Source organism: Silene latifolia, chromosome X (genome assembly GCF_048544455.1).
Source record: "Silene latifolia isolate original U9 population chromosome X, ASM4854445v1, whole genome shotgun sequence".
NCBI classification, from domain to species: Eukaryota; Viridiplantae; Streptophyta; class Magnoliopsida; order Caryophyllales; family Caryophyllaceae; genus Silene; species Silene latifolia.
The window spans coordinates 323,469,560-323,488,412 of record NC_133537.1 but is presented as its reverse complement, the minus strand read 5'-3'; the positions used below and the strand labels follow the sequence as shown (position 1 = coordinate 323,488,412).

The following is an 18,853-nucleotide window of genomic DNA, read 5'->3' as shown; positions in this document are numbered from 1 at the left end:
GGGTCGGGTCAATTCAGGTTTCAGGTCACATTCGGGTGATGTAGTTAGGGTCAATTTCGAATCTCGGGTCAACTTTTTTAGATCGGATCAATCGGGTCGGGTTACTGACAATTGCGAGAATTCCCTCAAGATTAAAGTAAACGACTGACTAAGAAAGCAGTACCAAATCATGTCATGAAGATTTCTACCATTAGTAATTTAGTATCAGTAATTCAGTATGTACTCCCCATTTTATGACCACAAGATTAACATATTTTGAGGGGTTTTAATTAAATGTGGAAAATAACGTACATAATAACTGCCCTTTGTAACCGCAAAAATCACACAACCTTTTGATTATCTTCTCACGCCACTCTCCAACATGTAGCCTAACTCCCTTTCCCTTCACTCTCTCCTTTTCCCTTTCTTTCTTTTTTCTCTTCCAAGTTACTATATGCATGCCGGCCTTATATATACTATACAAATTATGTTGATACGTGTAACACATAGATATTGCACAATTAGTTAACAAAATGGGTAAACTTGTAGTTTTAATTATGGGTTATTTTATACTAATTGAGATTATTATAACAACCTCATTAGCAACAATGAAGCATGATTATGGTGAAGCATTGTCTAAGAGCATATTGTTCTTTGAAGGACAAAGGTCTGGCAAGTTGCCTTCTTCTCAAAGGTTGCTTTGGCGTCAAGATTCCGCTCTTCGCGACGGTTTTCAATTGGTTTGTCATCTTTTTCTTTTATTTTCTCTGTTATTAAGTTTAGTTACATGGCTAATTAGTTCATGTATAACCAACTTGAGAGATGATAGGTTTATCGCGTACCTATGCAAAGATAAATTCCATAGACACAAATTAATGTAGTAATAGGGGTCGAACACAAGGAAACGGGAATTACGTCGTGAATTGCTATGGGTGGATTTTTATCAAGGTCGATTACGATTTGGGTTTGGTTTGTTTGGTTTGATGATTAATGAAAATTGCAATGTAAATAATATGATAAAAGATAGTCTAAAGGGTTCGGGTCACTCATGCAAAGGTAAACATATGAACATGTTAAACTCGATACTAATAATTTTGTCAATTGTTTAGGCTTAAAGATACCCACCTTACGGCATTAGTATCAACCATAGACCGGGTCCTAGAAAAACTCTCGTCCATGACTAGGTCGTCCTACCACACATGTTTAGTCTAATTCAATTCCGTGCCTCTCGACTTTAGAACGAATAAACAAGTTTAATCTACGACTACGGCCGATAATCAAAGATTAAGCGTAACAAAGCAAACATGTGATGGAAACAATTGATCAATATTATTATGAACTTTATTTAATCATATTATATGTTTGATTTTGCATGGCTCGCCGGCCTAGCCTTTAGACTAGGAAATTTTAGCTACTCATACTAAAATGTAAAATGCAAACTAATTTATAAGAAATATTGAACATGGTTATATGAATTATATTAATTAGGTGATATGACATACGAAAAGAACGAAGCTAAAGTAAATATGAAATACTTGATTATAATAACTATGTGATAACTAAAGCAATGATGTAAATTGTAAACTTGTAATAAGAAATACCTTATAAAGGAGGACTTGTATGGAAGAACAACCAACTAATAACCAAAAGATTGAATAACAAATGCTTGAGAATCTCTTGAAATACAAAATGTTGAAAGATTAACTAAGAAATGCTTAAACAACTTAAACTTGAAATGAAAACTAATGAGAGAAAACTTATAATGCTTGAGGCTTATTGTAGTAAACTTGGACGTAAAATGAGATATCCAAAACCTAGGAATACCTCTCCTATTTATAGGAGAGGAAGAGAAAACGTAAGAGTTGAATGAGCATGCAACCCCGATCGGGGTTGGGCAGCCCCGATCGGGGTCGTGTGTTCCTCGATTAATTGCTTTAAATCCCCTCTTAATTCCTTGGAGAATCCTAAGTGGGTGATTAAATGTGCGATTAATCACCTTGCATTTGGCATCTTAAGATCTTTTGGAATCTCATGCTTTTCCCTTGACTTTGGACTTGTAATTTGGGCTTGACTTGGATGTTTGATCTCATTTTGTATTTTGCTAATTGATCCAACAAATTCTCATGCAAAAATCCATGCAACTTGAGGCATAAAGTCCATGCAACATCCAATCCTTAGTCCATTTGGTCTTCTTTCCTCTTAGCTTGCAATTTCTAGTACTTTGTAGTTATTTTAGCTCCAAAAAGCTTATTCCCTACAAAACATGTCAAAGTTTCCAAAACAACTAGAAATGCAAATATTAGCTATAAAACACTTAAGATAAGTGCTAAAGACATGTAGAAACAAGCTAATATAGGGGGTTAAAATGTATAAAAAATGCACTTATCAAGAGATTACTTCATTTTTGTACCTCTTAGAAAAAGTTATGAGAGGTGTGGTGGTACTCCTGATTAGAGTTTAAATCCCGTCAGCATTAAAATCGCCTTTGTAACTCTCTTTACATTAAAAAAAAGTTGGTAAAGGTTAGTGCTTAAGGTAATTCCTGGTGTAGTAACTACTAGGGCTTAGTTTAATGAAATATCTAAGGACTATTCTAAATAGGTCGTTCACATTTTTCTTATTTACAATTTTTTTAGTAATACTCGTAACCTAAATCCCATTTTTAAAAGGGAGGCGGATTTTGAACATTATTATTCATTTAATCATATGTCAATTGTTTGTTTATGTCCTATATATAGTCGGACGTATTACAAATTCGCAAGTATGACAAATGTCCTATAGTTGGACGTATTTCCTAACACAACTAATCGATATGTGACAATCTCAGGTGAACAAAAAACAAATAGACTTAGTAGGAGGATATTACGATGCAGGCGACAATGTCAAGTTCAACTTCCCTATGGCTTTCTCCACAACAATGCTAGCATGGAGCGTGATCGAGTTCCGTGAATTCATGGGCCCGGACCTCCAACCTGCCCTCGAGGCGATCCAATGGGCCACGGACTACTTCCTAAAGTGCACTAGCGTACCAGGAGTAGTATATGCTCAAGTTGGTGAGGGCCAAGCTGATCATAATTGTTGGGAAAGGCCTGAAGACATGGACACTCCTAGAACTGTTTTTGCTGTCAACACTACTTCCCCTGGCTCCGAGGTTTCTGGTGAAATTGCGGCTGCTTTAGCCGCTTCTTCCATGGCTTTGAGGGCTTCTAATCGTACTTATGCTGCTCGCCTTCTTAGCCGGTCAAGAACGGTATACTTTATCTTTGTTCAATTTTTTTTATCTTTGAGTCTTTATAAGGTTAATTTTGTATCCCATCAAACACAAAAAAATGTCATCTGGTTTAGTTGGTGACGTTATTAATCCTCTGGCCACTCATCATAACCTGAGTTTAAAAGATGGCTCGCTTTACACAGTTACCATTCTCATACCACAAATTGTTGCGTAGGACCCTTTTTTAAACTAACCCAATAATTAAAAGTCCAAATAAATTAGTTAATAAACTTGTAAAATATTATTTTACTTTGATAACCAAAAACTTTATATTGATAAATTGTAAATTTAGATACCTTAGTTTTCATCATAAAATGTCGAGTCATTAAAATAAAATTAAAATATAAATAAATTTGATTGTTTTTTTTTTTGGGGGGCTTTCTTCTTTTGGGCCAGTCCTATGCTATAGGACGATGTATGGAAGAGTTGTTGTTCTCATACTATGTATGTTGATTTAGGATGATTTTGTTGGCGGAATAGGTGTTCAATTTTGCAGATACATACAGGGGATCCTATAATGACAGTCTTGGACTTTGGGTTTGTTCTTTCTACTGTGATTACAGTGGTTATCAGGTAAAATGATATTTAATTAACATACTAATACCGGCTCAAATACTCGAATGAAATTTTCATTATCATAAAGAATTGTAACTTTATTGCAGGATGAATTAATCTGGGCTGCAACTTGGATATATAGAGCATCTAAACTACCCTTTTATTCTAATTACGTCTTAAACAACTTCCAGAAACTTGAACCACCTTACAGTGGTGGTAGCTTCGCCGAATTTGGTTGGGATACTAAGCATGCTGGCATTAATGTACTTATTTCTAAGGTTAAGTATCGGTATATACTAATCCAACTTAATCAACTTTGTTAGAATGCTCTGCATAATCTGATTTGATTTGATTATAATAATAATATTCAGATGAACATGGATCGACGTAGTCAATTTATCGACAAAGCTGATAACTTTGTATGCTCGGTGTTGCCTGAATCACCAACCAACATCGTTTCTTATTCACCAGGTAGTTTGTGTTCATTTAGAACCCGTTAATTGCGACCTTAATCATTCATTGAACTCAAGCGATTTCAATTTTGGTGTAGGCGGGCTAATGTTCAAAGCGGGAGGAAGCAACATGCAGCATTCGACAGCGTTATCGTTTCTACTCATAGTACACGCACGCTTCTCAAGCCGGACAAAGAGGTTGATCAATTGCGGAAATGTGGCCATTAAACCCTCTAGACTCTTACAATTAGCACGACAACAAGTCGACTACATACTAGGAGATAATCCACTAAACATGTCATACATGGTTGGATACGGCAAAAAGTATCCGCAAAAAATACACCATAGAGGTTCATCATTGCCATCTACTCGAGATCATCCACAAAAAATTCAATGTAGCCAAGGATCATCATACTTCTTTAGTAGCGATCCTAATCCGAATGTATTGGTTGGTGCTGTGGTCGGAGGGCCGGACATCAAAGATGAATATAAGGATTCTAGGGCGGATTTTGTTCATTCTGAACCAACTACTTATATAAATGCACCTCTTGTAGGTCTATTAGCTTTTTTCAAAGGACATTCCAATTGATTTTTTCAATTTTAATTTATGTTATAATTCTTTTAGATGAAAAATGTATGTGTAAACGACTACTAGTTATACATCCGGAGGAATGTTGATCAAATTGTTTGGCATTTCTCTCAGTGATGAACTTGGAATCACAATGTAATCCTTCTGATTAATTTTACATTCCATTACTTTGTATTTGGTTTCATATAGTTCTTGAATTAAATTTCAAATTTTTAAGGCTCAAATGTGCGCAATCTGTCGCTGGTAAGAATCGAATCCCAATCTTTCTTTCTTTCTTTTTTTTTTTTTTTTTTTTTTGATGACGAGGGGGTTGAATCCCTCCGGGCCCATGCATTCCCGCACCACCACATGGACACCCCTTCGGGAGCTGCAGTGGCCAAGTGATCATCGCCCCAGCTGGTAGTCGAACTCGGGACCTCTCAACTCCTGTATTTCTGCAAGCTTCAAGGTTTAACCCGACTACCACTGGACTAACACCACTTGGTTAATCGAATCCCAATCTTAATGCATAACTAAAATGGGCTACATTAGAACTTTTTTTGATATTTTTTCTGTTGTCAAAAACCTTTTTTTCTACTAAATTATACACAAAACGCTGCAGAATATTTTCATTTCCTTCGTAATTAATACTCCGTACATAACTATTAGGACTTTGTAACTACATATACCTTCTGGAATTTACACGTATCGAGAAAGGCCCATCATATTTCTTCTAATATGATGGGAGTCCATTTAGACAACATTAGTATCATATGTTCGGAATTAAATCATGTAAATTTAACATGTGTCGAGAAAGGCCCAACATGCCAACACATTTCTTCTATTATGGTGGGGTCCATTTTGACAACACTAATGTCATGTGTTCAGAGTTTAATCATGGTAAAAATCTTTTACACGCAATTAAAGTACTCATCTTATATATATATATATATATATATATATATTATATATATATATATATATATATATATATATATATATATATATATATATAGATAGTTTCAGGTAAGTCCCTCATTTTGGTTGAGTCCGTAAGTTCTATTCTCAGCCACATATTTTCTGAGTGTAACTCTACTGCATTATGAGTGTAACTTTATTCGTTAAATGACTTTTTAGGGTAACTTTAACTTTTAGAGTGTAACTTTAACCTTTTCAAGACATTTTATTCACAAAAATTTAAATTTATGTTATAAAAATGAAATTTTAAATAAATAAATTTGAATTTATATAATTTTAGGAGTGTAATTTTACTGCCGTACAAGTGTAACTTTAGTCGTTTTGAGTGTAACTTTAGTCGTAGGATGATTTCTATGCATAAATTTGAATTTGTATACTTTTACGAGTGTAACTTTACCCCTTTTAAGTGTAACTTTAGCCGTTGAAGTCGTAACTTTAGTTATATGGTGGTTTGTAGGTAGAAACTTGAATTAATATACATTATTATTGTAACTTTAGTCCTTTCAAGTGTAACTTTTGTCTTTCAAGAATGTAACTTTAACATGGGGTGGAAGTTTAATCAATATAGGTGTAATTTTATCGTGTTACGATTGTAACTCCAGTCCATATAAGCGTAACTTTAGACATTTAGCGTTGTAACTTTAATGAATAACGACCACTACCACCCAACCCGTCATGAAACCACCTGTGACCGCCACCACCAAGGCACCAACCGTAAATTAAAAAAAAAAAAAAAAAAAAAAAAAAAAAAAAAAAAACAGATCGTGGTTTCATGAAAAATGGAGGAAATCAGGAACAAAAAAACAGTAGACTAAATAAAAAAAATAAAACCCACCACCTATCTACCCACACCCACAACCGCGGCTGCCAACGCCACCACCACCACGGTCCTCCTCTGACCACCACCAACAACACGAAAAAAAAAAACAAATCTGAAAAAAAAAGACAATACCACCATCACTCGGTTAACCACCACCCACCATGACACCAATAACCACCACGAACCGGATTTGAAATAAAAGAAAAAGAAAGGAGGCACCTCGGCATCACCACCTTTTCTCAGATCTGAAAAAAAAAATGCAAAGAGGCGGTTGAATGGCGGCGGCAGAAGAGGAGTATTGGCGGTGACGGGTGGTGGCCGAAAGCAACAGGGGGCAGATGTCAGCCGTGGGTGTGGATATTTGTGATTGTGTCGTGGCAGGGGGCGGTGGTGTCGGGGCAGGAGGCGGTTGTGGTTGTTGGGGGAGGAGAGATTAGGGTTTGTAGAGAGAAAAAGGTTTAGAGAGAGAGAGATAAGTGAGAAAGAAAGAAGCAGGAAATGAGGAAAAAAATAGGGTTTTTTTTCTTTATATAGGGTTATTGTAGTCCACATATTTTATTTTAATCTGAGCCATTCATTCACCTTTTTAGATCTAATCTCACCCCTTTATATTTCTCATCCAAAGGCTTAGATTAAGACTTATGGACTCAACCAACAAAGGTGGACTTACATGATCCTTTCTATATATATATATATATATATATATATATATATATATATATATATATATATATATATATATATATATATATATATATATATATATATATATATATATATATATATATATAAAATCAAAAACGCTGTGGATGCGCCACGTGTCAACCTTACCTTTTTAAATACACATATTAATTACAAATTAAATTAAATAAAAACATAATAAATGTTGTATAAATCTCAGCAAAATATTAATTATAGTTTAATAAATTTTATTATAAAATTATATTAAATAATTACAGTGATTTGATTCTAAATTTACTAAAAAGTTATTTTGATAAAAATTCTAAAATGTAAATAATTACGTTCATTGTGAAAAATGCTTTCAATTGAGTATAATTTTCATTATATTTATTGAAATATTTATTTTGATATATAGAGATGATTAAAGTGAGTGTCTCACAATGTTTTACATTTACGTAAAAAAATATTTTGAGAAAGTTATAAAACTTAGACTATTAAATCCATTAAGAAAAATATATTTGGAAGAGTCGTTGTATATATTAAAAACACAACTTTAAAAAAACTATTAAGAGATAAGTTTTTATAGTCTGGGAATGAAAAATAATTATACTGGACAAATTTAATACATATGAGATTTTGATAGGTTTCAATAGTGTGATAACGAGTATGTGTACGAGTGTGTATATAGTGATCGTGAGTGCATTTGAATAATCAAAACAAAAGTAATGATTATTAAGTAATATAGTATTATACGACATGAAAAAGTAGAAAACACGTTACATTTTTCTTTAATATCTTTAATTAAATATGTATAAGTCAAATGTAAAATATTGATTATGACTAACCAAATACTCCGTATTACTTTTAGTTAAATATTTTATATGTTATCTTTTAAATACTTTGAAGTTAAATATCAAAAAATAATATTTGAGAAAGTTCAACCTATTATATTTACAGGTAATAAACTCTTAAACATCATTATATATAATTGTTTACCAAAACAAAAGGTGAAAATTTCTCTTAGATATGTTTGACACATATCACATGCAAGACACAATCAAAACATTTGAATAAGTTGAGGTTGAACTTTATATGTTTGATAGATAATTGTCACATGTTATACATAAGAAATTAAAAATTACGTAAAATTATGTTCACATCATTGTGAATAAATATTAATTGATTTGAGACATAAAGTATCGTGAAATAATATAATTTGAGAACTTATTGTTGATTGTTGTATTATTCGAATAAATTTTATTTTGATTAATATGATATTTCACCGGTCACAAATTTATTTATAAAACGTTGATCATGCATAATTAATTATAACTTATTAGTTTTAATTAAAACTCTTATTTATTTTATTTTAAAACATTGAAGTTAAACCTAAAAATATTAAATTTGAGAAAAAATTATTTATAAGAGAAAATATCGAAGGTTATATGAATTATATAATTTTTCTTCAATTATAATCATAAAATATTAAAACAGGTCGCGCGAAGCGCGGGATACTACCTAGTTTTAGTTGTAAAATTAGTCATTGTGTTGTACTTGAAACCATTTCAGCACATAATTACTTTCATTTAAACAAAATGTATCCAGATCACAATCAGGAACCATACTTGTCTATTTGAAATTGATAACAATGTAACCAACTTACAATGATTATTTTTTATGTTGTCCATAATTGTTATCAAGACTATATTGGTATCCACTCGTTATACGAGTACATAAACAACATCTTTGCAAGTCTCATTAAGACAACAAAATGTCGTTTCCTTAATATGTATGTCATTAACAAACCATAAAAGCGAATTATATACCCAGAACTTTCGTGTACACATAAAATTATCCTTGTCTCAAATAAATCAAAACACTTCTGAATTATTTTATTGAGACTGAATATTCCAACCTCTGGATACTCGTTTCAAAAACTTTCTCACTTGCCTAGCACACTCTGATAACGTGAATCTCAAGGTGTGTCTGACACAACTTATTGCATATTTCCATTAAGGAAAACTACATTATTCACGTATACCTGTCAAATCTCAATTCATGTATGTTGACATGTGCTAGAAGAATCCAAACTCTATATGGTTACAGCACCATCGGGCTATCAACCTAAGTGTAATATTACGGTTTTCTATGTCTATGGGTACTCTATCGAGTGGGGCTTACTCTGTCGAGTAAGTATGTTTTTATATGAAACAGTAGTCTGTCTGATGGGTACTCGATCGAGTATGTGAGGCACTCGATCGAGTAAGGGGCACTCGATCGAGTAAGTTACTTACTCGATCGAGTAAGTTACTTTTACGGGTTGTTTTGACGGGTTTTGATAGCAACGTGAGAAAGATATATAAACTTAATCCGTCCGTTTCTTTTCACTTTTTCTAAACTCCACAAAAGAGAAAACAAGGTTACGTAGTTCTCCTCTCTCATATTGTTATCAAATCCCAAGGCTTGTGTCGCCATAATCCTGAGTTCTTTATATCGTTGAGACCGCCATATTATGGGTAAGATCCTTGTACCGTTTTTATGTTGATCCGTTGATTTTAGTTGAAACCCTAATTGGGTAATTTGGGGGTTTTGGGAGTATTGTGTTTATTAGATGTTGATTGTATGATTGTATGTTTGATAGGAGGTGATTGTATTGAAGAACGATTTTGATTAGCCGCTAGACCGTCCAGTGGTGGTTGCATTCCGTAGGGTTTCCCTACTTAGTATTAGTTACATGATGTGTGTGGTGATTGTGTTGTAGTTAGTGATTGTTGATTGATTCAGACGGTTGTGATTTCATATTGTTGATTGATTCGATTTGGTTGTTGATGTTGTATTGTGGTTGTTGTTTATCCGTCTGTGTTCTTCTGGTGCGTCCCCTGGGCGAGTGGAGTCACTTGCGGGAGTGGCTTCACGCCCTTGATTCGCCTTCTGTGGAACCCGCCACAGAAAGGATGTGCACATTAATAAACATGGGTTTATCGCTCGATGGAGATGAGTGGGGCTTAGGTGGGAACGGCGCGTCCCCACCACCGGCGGCGAGGATTATCTCATTGCGATGGGTACTCACGGGGCTACACACTTTAGTGTGTAGTCATTTATGAGGTGATTGGAGATGGAGACTGAGATTGTGTGTGAGTTGTTTGTATGATTGTTTCAGTGTAGCTTTGATTGTGTAATTAGTTCTGACCTCGTTTAAATGTTTTAAAAACTGTGGTGATCCATTCGGGGATGGTGGGCAGTTATTGAGCAGGTATGATATGACGCGTATGGGATAGCTGGGATGAGTCATCACGTGGCGTTTAGAAGTCTTCCGCTGTGTCAGACGATGTTTTATAGCTTTGATAGTTTTATCAGTAGACCGTCTGAGAACTTTGTATTTCAGTTTAACAGTTTTGGTGTTGAACATGTAATCACTTTAAACTATATTGTTATTTAAATTATGTTTTTTCATTGTCATTTGATTATCATTGCCTCGGGTAACCGAGATGGTGACGTTCTCATACCTTAAGTGGTCCTGGTAAGGCAATTGGAGTATGGGGGCGTCACAAAGTGGTATCAGAGCGACGATCCTGAAACCTGTAACTATTTAACCTAATGAAAATAGGAAGTCAAATTAAAATGAACCCGGGGTAGAAGTTGTAGGAGCTAATGCAAAGGCTTGGGAGACGTCCTAAAGTCGCGAACTCGCCCTACAAATTTTGAGCCGGTCACCATGGGATATGAGTCGGGATCGCTATGTGTTTATCTTGTGAATTGTGTACCTATATAGTAATGTGTGGCATGAATCAGTGGATGTATGTATGTGGAAAATGGGGAATGTGTAGAGAAAGATGATAATGAGGTGATGTTATACATTATTAATTGAAAGCATGATAGTTGTGTAGCAGTTGTTTTACGATATGGCAATATAGAAATACGGAAAGGAAATTTGTTTGGTTTGAATTATACATAAAGTTATGTATATATATATATATATGTTGTTGGTAGTGTTGTACGAGTTTATATAGCTGAAAGTTTGAGTAAGAGCATGAATAATTGGTGGAAAAAGATGAATAATTGTTGCATGATAATATGATTTCTGATAAATCATGTTGTATGATGGAAGAAATTTTATAATGTTGTTATGCTTGTAACATGTGAATAGGAGACTTGATGTTATATATTTGTGATTTTGTTTACGTAAAGTTATAGAATAAAAACATGTAGGTAATACATGCTTGGTAAGTTGAATGATGTATGTGCATAATGGATGTTGTTGCTTGGCTTTTGAAGATAGTAACATGTGGTTAGGGATGCTGGTTTTATGAGTATTGAGTTGTTTTGTTTACCTTGTGGTCGCTTAAGTTGTTTGGAAGTAAAAATCAAGTAGTTATGTTTTTCGATTATAGAGAGGTTGTCTTTAAACTGTTATAACTTGAGATGTATAAATTATTTTAATGTGATTCCAGTTGGAGGTGATATCTTGTTCTTTTACGATTCTAACAATAGGTCACACGCCCAAAACGACCAAGAAACGAGTGAGTTATGACCATTTTACGAAAACTGGACAGTGCTGAGAAATGCGTAGGGTACTCGATCGAGTGGCCCTTACTCGATCGAGTGCACCTCTTGTTACTCGATCGAGTAGCCCTGGTAATTTGTTTTACGTGTCTCTGACCTTCACCTACTCGATCGAGTAAGTCTTTTACTCGATCGAGTGGCCTGTACTCGATTTAGTGACCCCTGTTTTGAGTCATATGGTTACCTTTTGACTTCGTTGCATATTTGGTTTAATTCAAAGGTGTTATATTGTTTCTTTATGCATTGTTTTATGTCTGTATTTGTCCTGATACGTAAGTTACCCTATCTTATGATGTAAGGAGTGGCACCTGTGGTGAGTATGAGTTCGGTGGGAGGACATGAGTTATATGTGGTTGTGATAGATAGTGGAAAAAGAAAAGGAAGATCGTTATGGCTTAATTGAGACATAGAGCATATTTTCTGAGATGAGATGAGTGATATGATTGTATGTTGAGTAACGTAAAAGCAAGTGAATATGGGCAAGGGATGATGCGAGTCTAAGGAACGTGAGAATGAAAACATTGAAAGTAAGGATGTGGATAGTGGCAGCTTGAGATGTGTAAAGAATTATGGAGGGAGATGGTTAGGAGTCGTGTGGGTTAAGGATATATGTAGTGAAAGTTCGTTTTAAAGGGGTTGAGAAGAGTGGTATATAGTGAACTTTATGGAGACATGTCGCGAGGTAGATTTGTACACAGTGAGTGAGTTTGGGAGATTTGGTTTATTAAGAGGTGAAACTAGTGTGTGATTTCCTTGGGCAATTAACGGTATGAAATGAATTCTGATTTCTAGAGAGGTACAAAGGAGATGCAATTGTTTGAACAGTGAACGTTGATTTTAAAGATAGATTAGTGGCAAGTGTGAGTGATAGCATAATAAGAGAAGATCCATGGTAAGAAAGAGTGAGATGATATCGATATGAAATAATGGGATTTGAGTTTTGGAGCGATGAGAAGGTAATTGGAGCACTAAAGGGTTAGGTAGAAGTAATAAGGAGTTGAGCTATTAAATGGTATTGTTGAGTATAAAGAGCAAAGAAGTATAAAAGTAAGCTGAGAAAAATGTTCATCGGAGTTATGTGACATAAAAGTAAGGAATCGTCGAGATGTATGATACTATCAAGAGTAAGTAAGTTAATGGTTATACAGAAGTTTCAGGACAACATGATTAATCATGAGTTTCGAGGAATTAAGGGAGTATGAAGTTGGTGGAGTATTTGCACGATACGAGATTTTTGGTGGAGAGTTAGATGACGATACAAGTAAGGATAGTATTGGGAATAATGTTGAGGTAATTTTGGTTGATGGATTTGATGTTCATTATTTGGGATGTTAACCATAGATAGGAAAGAAACCGTGATGTTTAGAGATGAGTGTAAGAGGCTTGATGTCCGAACAATGGTGGTGTTGAGGTGTTGTCACTAGTGGTTAAGGGCGATGATGAGCAGAAAAGATAGCCATTCTAAAGAGGTTGATTTTGTAGAGACCAGATTGATAGGTATGGTTGTGAGGAAGTATAAGATGTGGTTATAGGAGGCGGTTGCTAGTAGTTGAGTAGTAATGGTATGGTTATACTTGGGATGAGGTGATGGTTATGCGAATGGGGAAATATGTTATGTGGGGCATATGAGTTAAGCTCGGGCGACAGGTAACCTTTATCGAGTGGTAACTTACGTGAACAGGATTGACTAGTTGGATGTCATTATGGATCTAAGATGTATATAAATGTTGGTGTGAGGTTCTGACCTCACGAGAAGCGGTGTTGTGTGATAGTTATAAAGTTGTTATCTGAATGCTCTTTAATATATGTTGGATACGGTAACTTAATGGAATGGTGTTCAAAAGTGATAGTTTGGGTGATTTGGCATGACTGGTTATACTTGTATGTGTATTCCGTAAAAAGGTAGGGATGGTATTCATGAGATTCTTGTCTGTTTATTCCGTATAATATAGTGTGTTGTGATTTAGTAAAGCAGTCTTGAGTAAGTTTTATTGTCTGGAAAGTTATTCTGAGTCCGTGTTTATGGTAATTGTATGTAGTTGTGATGTCTATCGATGTGGTTGTTGTGCCTCGGGTGGTGATCCGGGCACGGTACTTAGTGTTGTGATGCGGGTATTTTCGCACTACGGTGTGGCTGTGGGTGGCGATGTTGTGATGCCGTCACCGGTTATGGTGGAGTAGGCGAGATGATTATGACACGAGTTCTCAAAAGTACATATCAGTTATACATAGATTGTTGTTTTGTTTGTCGCCGCTTCCCCGAGAGTTTCGGTTTGTACGATAGACATTGTTTTGTTTATTGATGTTTCTTACCGTTTCGGTTTGGGAATGAGGGTACAAATGATGATAAAAAGAGAGTTGGGTATGTTTCATTGTTGTCATGGTATAGTGATATTCTGTTGGTGGGACACAGTTGTGAGAAGTTGTTATAGTAATTTTGATCTTGTTTTAAGATGAGGCATCAGTAGACATAGTCATGGTAAGTGATTTGTGGAACATGAGTTGTACTGATATGGACGCTGCAGGGGGTTCATAATCAGATTTTGGGACAATGAGTGTAGGGTGTTGGGAGTTAGTTTCATGTAAAGTTTTGTATAAGTTTTGCGGTAATGAAAGAAAAGAACTTGAGGATCTAGTGTGAGTGTACGTAACAAGTGTGGATCGTGAGTTATGCTTTTGGCGATAGGAGTTTTATATAGTTTATATAGAGAGGTATGTCGTGTTGCGGTAATGTGGAAGAGTTGGAGTGTTGGTTATGATAAGGATTTTGTGGTATTGGTTAGATGAAATGCAGAATGAATTGAGGTGTGAGAACTGTTTAAGTAAGAGAGCCTTAGAAATAGGAATGGTTATAGGTGTTGAGGTCTTAGGCGGTTATCCTTGACATGTGGTGGTGATGAAGATAATGAGAAGATATAGCTAAGGATCTAGTATTAGTGAGTTACGAGGACGTAACATTTATCTTAAGAGGAGTAGGATGCGACAAAGAGAGTTTAATGGTTGTACAGGTTGTAGTAGATTTGGGTTTGAGTCTTGATGTAGAATAAAAGATTGATTTGTGTTATGGTTGATTTTGTTAAAGGTCATGACCGTGCTTGTAGGGGTGTGATGTCGTGGAGTGCGAGAATACTTCGATAGTTTTGGCAGTTGGATGATGATGTTTAGGAGTGTGAGTAAACTTCGAGGACGAAGTTCCTTTCAAGGGTGGTAGAATGTAACATTCCGTTTGATGTCTATGAGTGTCTTGATATTGGATTTGCTAGTGGATGATATATTACGGAGCTAGCAGCGTTTGTAGACGGTAGTTGGTAGTGTATGGAGTTAGTGTCGAGAGAGATATAATGGGGTGATACGATATCGTGAGCCATGTTGTGGAGGTAGGAATAGTTGGTGGAGTTGGTGTTACGAGTTCATGTTTGGTAGGTTGGAGTTTTGTTTTGAGTTCTTAGTTGCGTTATTGTGTCTTGATCGAGTTAGTATGTTTGTTTGTTTTTGAGTATGGGTTGAACTTCGGGGACGAAGTTCCTTTTAAGGAGGGAAGACTGTAATACAACGGTTTTCTATGTCTATGGGTACTCTATCGAGTGGGGCTTACTCTGTCGAGTAAGTATGTTTTTATATGAAACAGTAGTCTGTCTGATGGGTACTCGATCGAGTATGTGAGGCACTTGATCGAGTAAGGGGCACTCGATCGAGTAAGTTACTTACTCGATCGAGTAAGTTACTTTTACGGGTTGTTTTGACGGGTTTTGATAGCAACGTGAGAAAGATATATAAACTTAATCCGTCCGTTTCTTTTCACTTTTTCTAAACTTCACAAAAGATAAAACAAGGTTACGTAGTTCTCCTCTCTCATATTGTTATCAAATTCCAAGGCTTGTGTCGCCATAATCCTGAGTTCTTTATACCATTGAGACCGTCATATTATGGGTAAGATCCTTGTACCGTTTTTATGTTGATCCGTTGATTTTAGTTGAAACCCTAATTGGGTAATTTGGGGGTTTTGGGAGTATTGTGTCTATTAGATGTTGATTGTATGATTGTATGTTTGACAGGAGGTGATTGTATTGAAGAACGATTTTGATTAGCTGCTAGACCGTCTATGGTGGTTGCATTCCAGGTAGGGTTTCCCTACTCAATATTAGTTACATGATATGTGTGGTGATTGTGCTGTAGTTAGTGATTGTTGATTGATTAAGACGGTTGTGATTTCATATTGTTGATTGATTCAGACGGTTGTTGATGTTGTATTGTGGTTGCTGTTTATCTGTCTGCGTTCTTCGGGGTGCGTCCCTGGCTGAGTGGAGTCACTTGCGGGAGTGGCTTCACGCCCTTGATTCGCCTTCTGTGGAACCCGCCACAGAAGGGATGTGCACATTAATGAACATGGGTTTATCGCTCGATGGAGATAAGGGGGGCTTAGGTGGGAACGGCTGCGGTCCCCCACCGGCGGCGAGGAGTATCTCATTGCGATGGGTACTCATGGCGGGGCTACACACTTTAGTGTGTAGTCAATTATGAGGTGATTGGAGATGGAGACTGGGATTGTGTGTGAGTCGTTTGTATGATTGTTTCAAAGGTGGGCTTTGATTGTGTAATTAGTACTGACCCGTTTAAATGTTTTAAAAACTGTGGTGATCCATTCGGGGGTGGTGAGCGGTTATTGAGCAGGTATGATATGACGCGTATGGGATAGCCGGATGAGTCATCACGTGGCGTTTAGAAGTCTTCCATTGTGTCGACGATGTTTTATAGCTTTGATAGTTTTATCAGTAGACCGTCTGAGAACCTTGTATTTCAGTTTATCAGTTTTGGTGTTGAACATGTAATCACTTTAAACTATATTGTTATTTAAATTATGTTTTTTCATTGTCATTTGATTATCATTGCATCAGGTAACCGAGATGGTGACGTTCTCATACCTTAAGTGGTCCTGGTAAGGCACTTGGAGTATGGGGGTGTCACACTAAGTCCAAAACTTTGTAATGATACATGAAACCATTTTGAATTTCATGGCTTCTAGCCACTTTACACTTTTTGAGTTGGAGCTCATTATTGCTTGCTTAAAGGTCAAACTTATACAGGTTTATTCATAGGTGGTACATTTATATCTTTTCATGGATCTTAGCCATCTCCATCAACATTTGATGAGAATTCCTATGAATTTTGATCTTTTCAATAATATTCTACTCCCACTGTTTCTTTAGAGACAATATTCCCATTGAGAATCATTTCAAATAACAAACTCTTTGTACTTGAATGAGACGTAAAATTAATATCCTACCTTAGGATAATCCCACAAAGTACATGTCAAATTTGAGTATAAATTTCAGAAAACTATTCCTAATAAAACTATAAAAGAATAACCGTTGATATCATCCTATGTCACTCTCACATTAAAAAATTCCCCGCCAACTTAAACCATAAACTGATACTAATACTTTAATAACACTTCCTATTATTGCATTTTATATGGCCCTCTTCTTTCCAAAACATGTTGAAATCTTTTCCATTTTCTTTCTAACATCTTTTTTTATTTAATTGTGATGATAACATTATTATTATATCATTCACTACATTTTCCATTATTTCTGAGTTTTAATTTTCTATTCTTCTTCATAAATAATTAGAGTTTTTAATTTTTAGTATGTATAGATTCCGCGCAATAAATCCGCAGTATTTATAGAGTTTTTACTTTTTTAGTGTGTATTATTTATCCGTTCTAAATTTATATCGTAATTTTTCATATTTCAATTCTGTATTTTGATATGAGAAAAAAAAATTAAACTACAAAACTAATAAAAAAAAGTTGAGTATACCATGAAATCTTTTTTTTAGTGATTTTTTTTTTATCATAAAGTGTTAGTATTTGTACTCCGTATTTTATAATTACGTACCACTTTTATTTTATTTTGATTAAAACATTATAATTTAGAATTTAATGAAGAAATTATACACAGTTAATAATTTTTCAATTCTTAAATATATTATCAAATGAATGAGTTTTGATGACATCTTTATGCTGCGACTCTCAAAATATGAGTTTACCCATTTTAACTTATCTTCTTATTCTTACTCTTAAAATCTATTTTTCCCGTTGACATGATAAGCTACCGACCAAAGATCTATTTGGTTTTGCCCCGTATCATTGCCTTGAAATGCAGTTAGCCTTCCTTATGACGGAGATATATGTCTTAATAATAAAACGGGTCAAATATCGTCCAACATGGTCATATAAGATAAATCTTTTGTTTTCTCAATGTATTCTGTTTTTGTCTTATTCCCCCCCCCCCCCACATGGGTATATATCCTTCTTAAATGAGAATTTACCTTTCAATATAGTCATGGCTAGCATTTTGGAATGCAACATTTCAATACATATGACACATAGGATAGGGATTATGGTTTGTAAAATTTGCTTATTTTCATCTTTAATTATGTATAAACATTTCAATACGTATCATTTATAAGTAGAATTTACTTGCATTTAAAATTATTAATACCCTATGAATCTATGACACATAGGATAAAAGTTATGGTTTGTAGAAGCTCAAATCAAAATTATGAAACACGGGTATACGCATGATATGTGACAAAAGTTTAAGCATGTTTTCACGATACGATGGTAACTATTAATCATTAATATACAATATTTTAAGTATAACAAATTTTAAAACTTATTTTTATATTTTATCTATATGTACCCGTACAATCTTACACGGGTTCTAAGCTAGTACAGTCATGGGCATACTCGCACTTGTCTAACTTAGCAAGAACACAAATTTCTCATTTAACCCAACCGATACCATCTGAATTTGAGTTGGGTTGGATGAACATGGTTCGGTTAAAGACTCGGATTCGGACTCGACTCGGATAACTTTAGGGGGCGTTTGGTTCAATAGCATGGAATGGAATGGATTGAAATATATATGAATCCATAAGGGTATGGGGTTCTAAATCCATTTCCTCATAATCTTGTTTGGTTC

At 35.0% G+C, this 18,853-nt stretch overlaps 1 protein-coding gene across 1 annotated transcript; it reads left to right on the top strand.

Moving 5' to 3' along the window:
- The first annotated feature begins 433 nt into the window (after positions 1-433).
- LOC141622046 (endoglucanase 8-like) lies at positions 434-4,940 on the top strand. Its single transcript, XM_074438118.1, has 6 exons — positions 434-719; positions 2,807-3,229; positions 3,731-3,823; positions 3,913-4,083; positions 4,177-4,276; positions 4,356-4,940. The coding sequence occupies exons 1-6, from the start codon at positions 513-515 to the stop codon at positions 4,844-4,846; spliced, it is 1,485 nt and encodes a 494-aa protein (XP_074294219.1). The 5' UTR covers positions 434-512; the 3' UTR covers positions 4,847-4,940.
- Positions 4,941-18,853: the final 13,913 nt, after the last annotated feature.

Excerpts from the sequence above, each read along its gene's own strand:
- LOC141622046 (XM_074438118.1), top strand. The coding sequence starts at position 513 with ATGGGTAAACTTGTAGTTTTAATTATGGGTTATTTTATACTAATTGAG. Across the intron at positions 720-2,806 it reads TTCGCGACGGTTTTCAATTG|GTGAACAAAAAACAAATAGA; the intron begins GTTTGTCATCTT and ends TGACAATCTCAG. Across the intron at positions 4,277-4,355 it reads CATCGTTTCTTATTCACCAG|GCGGGCTAATGTTCAAAGCG; the intron begins GTAGTTTGTGTT and ends ATTTTGGTGTAG.